Raw genomic sequence first — 13,727 nt, 5'->3', positions numbered from 1 at the left:
TACGGAATTGAAAAAGCTAAAAGGGGATAGTTTAATAACCACCTCATTGGGTACATACAGGGACATACTACACTAGCCAACAATCGTACTGCAGCAAAAACTAGCCAGGTGAGTATGACTTTGCCTATAAGTAGTCTATTCAGAACTACTTCCAGTGTGCTCAGATCTGGTGTATCCAGCCATGGCCCCCATAGGTTGTTAAATTTACTGGAAAGCCCCCTATGCTGGTAAACATATATCTCTAGTCTAAAGGTTTCTCCCATACATTGTATCCATTCTTTGTGGGAATAGGAGTCAGCAAAGTTCCATTTTCTCATTATTACCCCTCGGGCTTGAAAGAGGGCTCTAGCAACTGCTTCTCTTGTAGGAGCATGGAAGTCATCCAAAATCCCCAAAAGGCAGGGTTTAGGATCAAGTGGTATGGAAATCTGAAATACGGTATTTATGGTGTTCATCATCCCTAAAAATAGAGTTCACCTCCTGAAAGACACTCATAGGTATAACCACTGGTGTATTGTGCAGGAAGGACAATAACTGGGGCATAAAGATCATTTTTACCAAAATCACTTTGCTGGCTAAAGACAGCCAGAGTCTGTTCCAAATTTTAATTTTATCTCTGAAATGGCCAAGCAGGTAACTCCCCAAATTGGTTGATTGTGTGCATTGCTGCCTCTAGAGAACTCAAGATGTCCTCCAGTAACAGCATAGTGTCATCAGTGTAAACCATGACCTTCTCCTGCATTTCCTCAAATTGAAAGCCCACTATGTTACGAGTTTTGTCTGATAGAGGCGGCCAAAGGTTTAATTGCCAGTGCGAATAATAAGGGGGACGGGGGGACATCCTTGTCAAGTACCGCTGCTCAGGGGGAACGTGGTCGAAATCCCCCCTGTCTCTTGAATGGTCGCCAACGGGTGACTGTATAACAGTTTGACCGATGATGTGAAGACATTGCCAAAGCCGAATCTAGCAAGGACAGCCCAAAGAAAGGGCTATTCCACGCTGTCAAAGGCCTTGGCCGCATCTAAGAACAACAGAGCCCTGCCGCCCCTGTAATCCGCCAGAGCCTGAATGTTGAGAAACAGTCTCCTCAAGTTTACAGCCGTGGACTTCTGAGGCATGAATCCGGATTGATCTGGGTGGATTATTGAGGAGATGGCTTTGTTAAGACGCAGAGCCAGTACCTTGCCATAATTTTGATGTCACTTTGAAGTAGAGAAATCGGCCTATATGATCCTGTGTCAGAGGGGTCCTTACCTGGTTTGAGCAAGAGAATGATTTTAGCTTTAGTCATAGAGTATGATAAAGTGCCACACTGCCTAGCAGCATTCAACACCCTTAACAGGTATGGCAGTACCCTTTCCCCGTATTGTTTGTACACCTTTATGGGTAAGCCATCATTACCTGGTGCCTTGCAATTAGGAAACGCAGCGACCGCCTGTGGCAACTCCTCCAATGTAATTGGAGAGTCAAGCATTCTCCTATTTTGGGGAGACAATTCCGGTAGACTAATGCCATTCAAATATGCCAAATTGTCATCTGATGTGCAGACTTGTTTGGATTGATACAGAGTGGAGTAAAAAGAGACAAGCTCCAACATGATAGAGTCTGGGGTAGAGACTAGTCTCCCATCCCCTCTTCGCCAGGCACCAATAGAACCCCCTGAATTTGTGCTCTAGCAATTCTGACCAGCAGCCTCCCTCTTTGTTCTCCCTCTTCATAAAATGCCAGTTTGGAGAAGAAACGCTTTTTATATGCCGATGATGACACCACCCGATCTAGAGCATCTTCTGCAGACCCAAGCCATTGTTTATAAAAAAAAGAAAGCTTGCAGGGAAAATGTCATTTTTTTTGCTTTGTAAATGTAAATTTTGCTGCAGCAGGTTCTATACATGATGCATCACTTTAAAATTAGACTAAGGGCACTATATTTAAAGGAATTTTTCATTTCTATTGTTGCTTTAAGCATATTAAAATCACTGCTCCTTTAAAAACGATCTTTAAAAAAAAAAAAAGAAATTTGCATTGATTCATGTCCCCCCAGGGCAGTACCTGGGTCCCCATACCCTTTTTATGGCCAATAACATGCATATAAACCTTCAAAACAGGGACTATTGATTTTTCAAGTTCGGGTCCCATAGACTTTAAAAGGGTTCGTTGTTCGGGTCCGAACTTTTACGATGTTCGAGAGTTGTGGCGCGAAACAAATCAGGGGTGTTTGACCCACCTCTATCAATGGTTGGTTTAACACTATTGGTTCAATTAACTTATGTCCCTCAATATCTACTGTACTCATACGTGCATGAGTGTGATCTCAGATATTTGTATGAAATTATGCCAACATCTAGTGGCCATAATTTTTTCTGAAATACTGCAAATCGGAAAAATAGTGAAATAGTACATTATGGCCAATAGATGGAGCTGATGAATATAAAAAAAACCACAGAATTAAATAAAACATGGCGAAATGTTCATTATGGCTGGGCAAAACCTTGTCTTAAGTGTTTGTGAAAGTTTCCACCACAAAATGTACTCAGCCAATGAGAGGTAATGACTCCATTTTTATTTTTCTCCTGCTATCAATGGCCAACACGGTACAACACTTCATCCATGTCTTTGGTGATCTCTGATCTCCTTATGAACTGTTTCTTACATGATGAAGATCAGCCATGGAGTATATCTGAGGTGTATATCAGGGTGTGCTTCTTCCCCACATGTCCAGCAACATTCATATACAAGACATTTCCCGCACTCACTAATACACCTCGAGGGTTGTGTGGGACCCCTGATGTACAGGAAGACAGGACTTCAGTGAGGAACAATTCCCTCACTCAAGACAGGAATACGGCTTCTCCCCCGTGTGAGACATCAGATGTCTGTGAAGATTGGACTTCCGTTAAAAACATTTCCCGCACTCAGGACAGGAAGTAACAATTCCCTCACAGGACAGTAAAGTTCCTTTTTCCGTATGTGCAATCTCTGATGTTTGTAAAGATTTGACTTATGAGAAAAACTTTTCCCACACTCAGCACAGGAATATGGCTTCTCACCTGTGTGCAATCTCTGATGTGAGTGAAGATTAGACTTATCTGCAAAACATTTCCCGCACTCAGGACACGAATACGGCTTCTCCCCCGTGTGCAATCTCTGATGTTTGACCAGATCTGATTTTTGTACAAAACATTTCCCACACTCAGAACAGGAATACAGCTTCTCACCTGTGTGCAATCTCTGATGGCTGTAAAGATGAGACTTATGAGAAAAACATTTCCCGCACTCAGGACAGGAATATGGCTTCTCACCTGTGTGAGATCTTTTATGCTCATTAAGTTTGGACTTATAAGGGAAACACTTCCCACACTCAGTACAGGAAAGCCTCTTATGTATTGGAAGGACAGCACCGTCCCTCACAGTCTGAGGTTCCTCAGGATAAGAGGAATACGATGGTCCGGCACTGTCCCTCACAGTCTGAGGTTCCTCAGGATAAGAGGAATACGATGGTCCGGCACCGTCCCTCACAGTCTGAGGTTCCTCAGGATAAGAGGAATACGATGGTCCGGCACTGTCCCTCACAGTCTGAGGTTCCTCAGGATAAGAGGAATACGATGGTCCGGCACCGTCCCTCACAGTCTGAAGTTCCTCAGGATAAGAGGAATACGATGGTCCGGCACTGTCCCTCACAGTCTGAGGTTCCTCAGGATAAGAGGAATACGATGGTCCATCTACACTGTGTGGTGCCGGATGGACATTTGAGGTAGTCGGGTTTTCTCCTGGACTATACTGTGTGATGTCCTCATCTTCTACTTTACAGTCTGGAGACAAAGTGAGACAATCCTCTGAGGTTTTCCTCATCTCCCGTCCATCTACTAAAATAGAAATACAAAGATTATTACTAGACATGAGCTGATTGGTTCCCCTAAACCAGGACTCCGCCCACATCAGGCAGCTTTGTCTCTGAGGATCTTACAATACCCCCTCAAGGTAACTAGTAAATGGGTCCTCTGATCTCCTACCAGTTCATTTCTTTATTCATGGACCTTAGTCAGTGAGTGAGGAAACAACGAGAACTGTCTTTTATAGGAGTGACAGTGATGAGGGGATTATAGGACGAGTGTCCCCACCCCCTCTATCACTCATTGCCATCTTCCCAACACAAGAAGTCCTGCACTTCCTTATTTAGTCCATGATTTAGTCATGAATAACAGCGGGGCTGAGCCCCACCAGAGGTCAGAGTGTGAGGATGGGGGGAGAACAACCAAGATGAAGACTGGACTGATCCTGAAGACCATCATCATTGGGTTATTGACTCCTCCCTCATTGTCACTTTCTGTTGAAGGGTCCAAAGTTGGAGGATGTTATCACATTATTATCATCATGTAAAAGTCTGTGCTCCAATCAAATCATCAGATATAAAATGTCCAGCTGGTAGGAAATGGGTGTAACAAAAGAGAATACATATTATGTGTATATATAGCAGTGGGTAGAGGGGAGAGAGCAGCAGTCAGGAGTATGTAATTTACAACATAGAGTATATAGTGCAGGGGTCAGGACTCATAATATTGGTATTCAGTAATCAGTGGAAGGTTAAATGTTTAGCGGAGACAAGTTGCAGAGGTCCCACACCGCTGCCTCCCATCTCCTGAGACTGCACTCAGTGACTTGGGACTATACAGACATATCCCTCCACCCGGCACAGCCAGCAAATATCAGAGCAAGTAACCCCAGGAGAATTGTTCTGTCAGAGATCTTGCTAGACCCGGACATCAGGAAAGTGACCAGGGGATTACAGGCTGATATCACCCAGCCCCCGCACTACTCTGGACCAATCAGTGAGCAGTATGGGTGGAGGAATGTATTTAGTGTTAATGACCCACCTGTGCTGATCTCTGTAGGAGTGTCCTCCTCTATAAATGTCCCCGTTATTCCATCCTCCTCCATAGACTGCTGATCATCCCTCACATACCTCTCTTCTTCTTCTGATTTAACCTCAAATTCTATATCGATTGGATCTCCACTCTAAACAAAAAAAAGAGAAAGAATATCATCTGTAAAATATAAGCGTGAATATTGTAACAGCACAAAAAGAAAATTCACACATCATCTTCATGAGTCAATGTTCTAGATGTTCCGTCCCACCAACCTTGTGACGGTGAGGGATGGTGTGATCTTCCTGTGTGGAATCCCGGGAATACAGAGGACGGGGACATCTCTCTGGTGGGTTCCTGGTATTAGGTGGCTCCATCATATCCTTGTGTCCTTCTGAAAAGTCCTCCATCACTCCATACTCCTCATCCTCCTCTTTATACTCTTTCTTAACAACAATATTATAATCCCCGAGGTTTCCACACTGAATATAACATAAAACATTCAATGTAACAAACATGTTTGTGTATAAATCTTAACTATCAATAATTGTTCCTCATCTACCTGATGATGGTGGGGGATGGTGTGATCTTCCTGTGTGGAATCCCGGGAATACAGAGGACGGGGACATCTCTCTGGTGGGTTCCCATTACTGGATCCATCTGTAGGAAACACACACACTGACTGAATACATTGTTTCTATGTGTTTATCAGATGATGGGGGATCTAGGTGGACCCTCCGTACTGCTCTCTCCTTTACAATAAAGTCTCCTCTTACCCGGTGATGTGAGGGGCGGCTGATTGTCCATCATGACGTCCTTGTAGAGATCCTTGTGTCCTTCTAAATACTCCCACTCCTCCATGGAGAAATAGACAGTGACATCCTGACACCTTATAGGAACCTGACACACACAATGATACAGTCACCATCCAGACACATCCCTTGTCTGTTACTGGATAATGTCCCAGAATTCCCAGAATCCTCCTCACCTCTCCTGTCAGCAGCTCCATCATCTTCTTGGTGACTTCTAGAATCTTCTGCATGTTGTGTCTCTCAGGTTTTAGGGAGTCACATGGAGGCACTGTGATGGTCATATGATCACCTGACTTCACAAGAGGAAATCTCTGTATTGGAGAACCAATAGGAATATCATGTTAGAATCCCAGAATCCTCCTCACCTCTCCGGTCAGGTCTGTGTTTTATTAATAGAGATAAGAGTGATGTCATGTGACCTCCCAGAATCCTCCTCACCCCTCCGGTCAGGTCTGTGTTTTATTAATAGAGATAAGAGTGATGTCATGTGACCTCCCAGAATCCTCCTCACCTCTCCGGTCAGGTCTGTGTTTTATTAATAGAGATAAGAGTGATGTCATGTGACCTCCCAGAATCCTCCTCACCTCTCCGGTCAGGTCTTTTTTTTTATTAATAGAGATAAGAGTGATGTCATGTGACCTCCCAGAATCCCCCTCACCTCTCCGGTCAGGTCTGTGTTTTTTTAATAGACATAAGAGTGATGTCATGTGACCTCCCAGAATCCTCCTCACCTCTCCGGTCAGGTCTTTTTTTTTATTAATAGAGATAAAAGTGATGTCATGTGACCTCCCAGAATCCTCCTCACCTCTCCGGTCAGGTCTGTGTTTAATTAATAGAGATAAGAGTGATGTCATGTGACCTCCCAGAATCCTCCTCACCTCTCCGGTCAGGTCTATGTTTTATTAATAGAGATAAGAGTGATGTCATGTGACCTCCAAGAATCCTCCTCACCTCTCCGGTCAGCAGGTAGATGATCTCCAGGGTGAGGTTTAGTATCTTCTCAGTCATGTGACTCTGGTCCTCCTCCATCCTCATTGATGTGGTCATGTGATCTCTGCGGGTTTCTCTGTAGACGGACAGTGGAGAATTATTGGTTGTATCAGTTGGTTGGTTGTACAATATTCAGATGGGGTTATAAGGGGCTAATAGGTGGGCTGCACAAATGTGAATTGGATTAAGTAAATTGGGCTACCTAGGGGTCAATTTATAAATAAAATTTATATTATATTTCACAATAATGGAGAGATGGGAGGACAGCTGGATCATAGGGGATTCGAGGAGAGTTCTGACAGCCGGGGAGCATAGGGTGCTCACGTGTCCCAGATTGGCCGGGACAATCCCGCAATTAGCAGGTCTGTCCCGGGCACCTTCATTCCGGGACAATACAGTGTCCTTGCGGAATTGCCCCTTTCCCTGGGTTGATCTAATGCCCCCTAAAATAGCCTTTGCATCAACTCTGTCTCTCACTGTCTCAGCCTGTGGTGGACCCCTAACTGGCAGAGACCCGTTTGCTTTATTCACCACCGCCGCTGGCTCAGTGCCCAAACTGGTTGCTACCTGCCGCCCACTTGGTGTGTAGCAACCAGTGAGGTCACAGGCAGGAGAGAGGCAGAGACCCAGCATTCACAGCGGAGGAGATTTAACTTCCTCCTCCGCACCTACTGTTTAGCTCCAATCACCTCCTGATCTGAGGTCTATACTTAGTGGAGAGGGGGGTCCGTACTGAGGGAGGGGGTCTATACTTAATGGAGAAGGGGTCCGTATTTAGGGAGGGGTCTATACTTAGTGGAGAGGGGGGTCCGTACTGAGGGAGGGGGGTCTATACTTAGTGGAGAGGGAGGTCCGTACTGAGCGAGGGGGTCTATACTTAGTGGAGAGGGGGTCCGTATTTAGGGAGGGGGTCTATACTTAGTGGAGAGGGGGGTCTGTACTGAGGGAGGGGGTCTATACTTAGTGGAGAGGGAGGTCCGTACTGAGCGAGGGGGTCTATACTTAGTGGAGAGGGGGGTACGTACTGAGGGAGGGGGGTCTATACTTAGTGGAGAGGGGGGGTCTTTACTGAGGGAGGGGGGTCTATACTTAGTGGAGAGGGGGGTCCGTACTGAGGGAGGGGGTCTATACTTAGTGGAGAGGGGGGTCCGTATTTAGGGAGGGGGTCTATACTTAGTGGAGAGGGGGGTCTGTACTGAGGGAGGGGGGTCTATACTTAGTGGAGAGGGAGGTCCGTACTGAGCGAGGGGGTCTATACTTAGTGGAGAGGGGGGTACGTACTGAGGGAGGGGGGTCTATACTTAGTGGAGAGGGGGGGTCTTTACTGAGGGAGGGGGGTCTATACTTAGTGGAGAGGGGGGTCCGTACTGAGGGAGGGGGGTCTATACTTAGTAAAGAGGGGGTCCATACTGAGGGAGGGGGTCTATACTTAGTGTAGAGGGGGTCCGTACTGAGGGAGGGGGTCTATACTTAGTGGAGAGGGGGGTCTGTACTGAGGGAGGGGGTCTATACTTAGTGGAGAGGGGGGTCTGTACTGAGGGAGGGGGTCTATACTTAGTGGAGAGGGGGGTCCGTACTGAGGGAGGGGGTCTATACTTAGTGGAGAGGGGGGTCCGTACTGAGGGAGGGGGTCTATACTTAGTGGAGAGGGGGGTTCGTACTGAGGGAGGGGGGTCTATACTTAGTGGAGAGGGGGGTCTGTACTGAGGGGGGTCTATACTTAGTGGAGAGGGGTCCGTACTGAGGGAGGGGGTCTATACTTAGTGGAGAGGGGGTCCGTACTGAGGGAGGGGGGTCTATACTTAGTGGAGAGGGGGTCCGTACTGAGGGAGGGGGTCTATACTTAGTGGAGAGGGGGGTACGTACTGAGGGAGGGGGGTCTATACTTAGTGGAGAGGGGGGTCCGTACTGAGGGGGGTCTATACTTAGTGGAGAGGGGGGTCCGTACTGAGGGAGGGGGGTCTATACTTAGTGGAGAGGGGGGGTCCGTACTGAGGGAGGGGGGTCTATACTTAGTGGAGGGGGGGTCCGTACTGAGGGAGGGGCTCTATACTTAGTGGAGAGGGGGGTACATACTGAGGGAGGGGGGTCTATACATAGTGGAGAGGGGGGTCTGTACTGAGGGAGGGGTTCTATACTTAGTGGAGAGGGGGGGTCTGTATTGAGGGAGGGGTTCTATACTTAGTGGAGAGGGGGGTCTGTACTGAGGGAGGGGGGTCTATACTTAGTGGAGAGGGGGGTCTGTACTGAGGGAGGGGGGTCTATACATAGTGGAGAGGGGGGTACATACTGAGGGAGGGGGGTCTATACTTAGTGGAGGGGGGTCCGTACTGAGGGAGGGGCTCTATAGTTAGTGGAGAGGGGGGTACGTACTGAGGGAGGGGGGGTCTATACTTAGTGGAGGGGGGGGTCTGTACTGAGGGAGGGGGGTCTATACTTAGTGGAGAGGGGGGTACGTACTGAGGGAGGGGGGTCTATACTTAGTGGAGAGGGGGGTCCGTACTGAGAGAGGGGGGTCTTTACTTAATGTAATAATAAAAATACATTCCAAGCATGGTGTTGGGATGATATAAGTGCTAAAACCAGCCATTCACCCGACAAATCACTCGCCGACGAAATCCCGTCAACCCGAGACTACATTCAACACAAACTCCCCCCCCCGGTCCTGTACTGAGGGAGGGGGGTCTATACTTAGTGGAGAGGGGGGTACGTACTGAGGGAGGGGGGTCTATACTTAGTGGAGAGGGGGGTCCGTACTGAGAGAGGGGGGTCTTTACTTAATGTAATAATAAAAATACATTCCAAGCATGGTGTTGGGATGATATAAGTGCTAAAACCAGCCATTCACCCGACAAATCACTCGCCGACGAAATCCCGTCAACCCGAGACTACATTCAACACAAACTCCCCCCCCCCCCGGTCCTTGGCAAAATTGTCCCTGAATGGCAGTTTGAAAATGTGGTCACTCTAGGGGAGCAAACGTAAGTAACCGTGTTTTTCCTGGTTCCCTACACCGAAACAACCATGTAACCCTTGGAGTTGAGTTGCCCCGGCTATGTAAGGGTTAAATGCTCATTTAGATTTAGATCATTTTTCAAAAAAATATTTTTTTTCACACACGATAAAATCTGCATTTTTGCTCGTATAAAAAAGGTAACCTGTGTGTATTATCATCTGCTGGAGATAAAAGACGTCACAGTGACTATGGAGGAAGAGGACGGAACATGACGGGGGGGTTACTGGGTGTAAATAGAAAATAAGATCTTATTACCTCCTCAGCTGCCAGTTCTAACAATGTCTCTTCTCTACTTCCTCCTAACTCACCTCTCACCCGGAACCTCCTGTCTGTACCTGACATCACTTCCTGTCTTCCATAGAGACTTCTTGCCTGGGTAGGAGTGAGATCACCACCTTGTGGAGCTCAGAGGAACTGTAGCCAAGAGAAACGTCTCGTAGTGTGAACACGGCCTTGTGCTGTGTGTGTATGTACTGTATATCCTTATAGATGGGATCATCTGCACTCCCACCAAGGGGGGAGAGAAATATATTACTGCCTAGTCCAGCCTTTCTCAGCCAGGGTTCCTCCAAACGTTTTTAGGGGTTCCTTGAGCAATGAACCATTTCTGTCTCTCAGTAACAACTGACATCAATGATCTGTAAGGAGGGCAGTCTTCTCACTGATGACAATGTAAAAATGTCCTTCTCCCACTGACCACTGACATAAGGGGGTCCTTTTCCCATTGATCACCAATGTAAGAGACCACTACACTGATATAAGGGGGTCCTTCACCCTTTGGTCACCAATGTAAGGGATAGAGTTGAGCCAAACACCCTCCGGTTTGGTTTGCACCAGAATTCTCAAGCATCGCAAAAGTTCGGACCCAAACCGCAACTCCTATTGAAGTATATGGAACTTGACCTTGAAAAATCAAAAGCCCATTTTAAAAGGCTTATATGCAAGTTATTGGCCACAAAAAGGGTATGGGGTTTTTAAATGAGCAGTTATTTTAATGATAATTAAAGTGAAACAATAAAAATGAAAACTTCCTTTAAATTTAGTGCCTGGGGGGTCCCCTTAGTCTGCCTGTAAAGTGGTACATCTGTACCATGTATCGAACCCGCCGCAGCAAAAATTGCATTTATAAAAAAAATACATTTTCCCTGCAAGTTTTCTTTATTTTGGAAACAGAACAACATTTTTGGATAAATTGTGGTGTCTCTTTGGCAGACCTTGTACGGAAATAACAAAGTTTTGTACCACAGCGAGCAAGCCTTATGTCACAGACTTTGGATAGAAGTAACAGGTGTGAAAAAGTTGGGCTTAGGATGTTGGTGGTATCTTCACACCGTAACTCTACATACTCTTGAAAATAAATCTGTTTATTTTTCTTAACGAAACATACAAAAACTGTATAGAGACGTGGTGGCAAAACAAGCTCCTGCACTGAGCCCTGTACTGCATCCTTCCTAGTTGCGAGCTGTGTATCGTCCCTGACCATTCTTGCTGGACCACGTGTCAGCGGTAATGTGAAGCTTGCTGCTGACTGCCTTGCCCAACGATGCTAAAACATGCCTTCCACAGGATGGTATAGAGCTGGAATGGCCTTACGTGCAAAGAAATAGCTACTGGGAACCTGCTATTGTGGTACAGCACATTCTGCAAATTCATGGAAGGGGCAGAATTCACCTGATTGAAAGGCAGGAGTTGTAAAGCCAGAAGCTTTGACAAGCTGGAATTTGGTCACTGGGTATGTGGGTGGCAGGGAGTGTATTTGTTTTCAGTGCAGCAGCTGGGCAGAGAAATTTGCCTGCTATACTCTACAGATGTGGTGTACTGCTGGCAGACATGTTGCAGGGACCAGTGACACCCTTTCGATATACCATCATCCCTATCCATGAAGGCTGCTGAGAGGTCATGAGATATAGCAGGGGTAGACCTGAAAGGTGAGGAGTGAGGAGGAGAGGAATTGTGAGCCTTGTGTGTGGCTTTCAGGTGCTCTTGCCAATGGACTGAGTGGTGGGAGGATAAATGCCTTGTCAAGCATGTTGTTCCCAAATGGTTGGTGTTTTGCCATGCCTGATCTGCTTGCGGCAGAGATTGCAACAGTGTGATCAGCTGCACATGTGCTAAAAAACAGCTGAGCTGTGGGAAGTGGGCCGGGAGATAACAGCTCCACAACTTGATGGAATATTGTGGCTGCTATCTACTATTCCATGATGGCTGTCTCTGGAGGACATTCTCTATGACCCAAGCTGACACTAGTGCGCAGTCCCTTGCAGCTGCCAGAGACTTATTCTGCCTCCTAGTCCACAGCTACTCCTGCCATAGCCTCAGCATCATGCATGGAGGAGTCAGTTGAGTTATTTGAACACATCATCAGCCACTTGCTGCTTGACGATGCACAGCCATTACTTGATTCTGATGTTGGTTCTGAGGTAGAAGAAGGTAGGAACATGAGCCTACAGAGAGGGGAGCACACTGGTAAACAACAAATTGGCAGTCATGTTCCCCCAGCCACAGCATATTGCCAAGTTGGCTCCAGTGATGATGATGATGGAGGGGATGATATTGATGAGGTCATGGGACTTGGGTCCTGGATAAAGAAGAGGAGGAAAGTGAGGGGGAGAAACAACCCCAATGAGGCAGCCATCATGGGAGAGTAGTGAGCAGCCACCCTATTCCATCACATCGTAGAGCTGTTAACTCCCAGCCCACTTCCCACAGCTCAGCTGTAGGCCTTAGCACATGTGTGGCTGATCGCACTGTTACAATTTGCAGTCTCTACCACATGCAGAAAGCACAAAAAAGGGAATCAATTCTTCTCCTCCTCACCTTTCAGAGCTACCCCCACTATATCTCATGATCTCTCAGCAGCCTCCACTGACAGGGGTTTCTTTGTAGACGGATAGTTGCCTTCCATATAGGGAAGGGTGTCACAGGTCATTGCAACATGTCTGCCAATAGCACACCACTGGCTGTAGAGTATAGCAGGCAAATATCTCTGCCCCAGCTGCTGCAGCAAAACAAAAAAGCACTCCCTGCCACCCACATGACCAAAGTTTAAATTCCAGCTTGTCCATATTGCTGGCTTTACAACTCCTGCCTTTCCTTCTGGTGGATTTTCCTCTTTCCATGAATTTGCAGAATGCGCTGTACCACAATGGCAGTTTCCCAGTCAGTGGGTCTTTGCATATAAGGCCATTCCAGCTTTGTACCATCATGTGGAAGGCAATGTTTTGGCATCATTGGGCAAAGCATACAGCAGCAAGGTCCACGTTACTGCTGACACGTGGTCCAGCAAGCATGGTCAGGGACGATATATTTTGTTCACAGTACACTGGGTAACTCTGCTTGCAACTCAGAAGGATGCAGGACAGGGCTCAGTGCTGCCGCTTGTTTTGCTGCCATGTCTCCATACAGCTGGTGGAGATGATGCGAAGTCTGTCAGCTCCACCCCCTCTTGCTACTTCTCCTCCATGCCCTCCTCTGCTGGATTTTCCTATAAACCTCAAGTACCCCCTAAGCGTTTAAGGGGCTATTCAACGAGCCAGGCTAAAAGGTGTCACGCAGTGCTTCAGTTGGTCTGTCTAGGGGACAGGAACCACATGGAGCAGAGATTATTTTAGCTCTGCAGGGGAAGGCCCAGAGGTAGTTCACGCCATGCCAGTTGGAGCCAGGAATGGTGGTGTGCAATAATGGCATAAACCTCCTGTCCGCCCTTAGACAGGGAATGTTGACACATTTAACATGCCTGGCACATGTCCTCAATTTGGCGGTGCAGCATTTCTTAAAGGTACCCAGTGTTGCAAGATCTGAGGCAGACCAGAAAAGTCTAGCCATTTCATGTGGTCATACACAGCAAGTGCTTGGTTGGCTGAAATTCAGTGGGAATTCCACCTGCCCATAAACTTCCTGATTTTTGACATGCCTACCAGGTGGAACTCAACTTTGGCAATGCTGCAGCAACTGCACATGCAGTAGGGGGCCATCAACGAGTACCTGTGTGAGTATGGCACAAGGACAGGCTCAGGGCAGCTCAGCTTTTTTTTCCCCACGCCAAT

General features: G+C 47.0%; 3 protein-coding genes across 3 annotated transcripts in view; 2 read left to right on the top strand and 1 right to left on the bottom strand.

Annotated features, from left to right (window-relative positions):
* The window catches only part of LOC141106826 (uncharacterized), a 559,651-nt gene that overhangs the window by 162,125 nt on the left and 383,799 nt on the right, over positions 1-13,727 (top strand). The gene's annotated exons all lie outside the window — the stretch shown is intronic.
* The window catches only part of LOC141105470 (uncharacterized), a 205,504-nt gene that overhangs the window by 100,465 nt on the left and 91,312 nt on the right, over positions 1-13,727 (top strand). The window lies entirely within an intron of this gene.
* The window catches only part of LOC141105471 (uncharacterized), a 120,413-nt gene that overhangs the window by 18,437 nt on the left and 88,249 nt on the right, over positions 1-13,727 (bottom strand). Inside the window, exon 18 of the mRNA XM_073595321.1 lies at positions 2,870-3,300. Within this exon, the coding sequence (XP_073451422.1) occupies positions 2,870-3,300 (431 nt within the window). The remainder of the gene's footprint in view (positions 1-2,869; positions 3,301-13,727) is intronic.

This window comes from Aquarana catesbeiana, linkage group LG08, assembly GCF_042186555.1.
Source record: "Aquarana catesbeiana isolate 2022-GZ linkage group LG08, ASM4218655v1, whole genome shotgun sequence".
NCBI lineage: Eukaryota > Metazoa > Chordata > Amphibia > Anura > Ranidae > Aquarana > Aquarana catesbeiana.
Note: the sequence above shows the minus strand (reverse complement) of the source record. Positions and strands in the feature narration are given on the sequence as shown.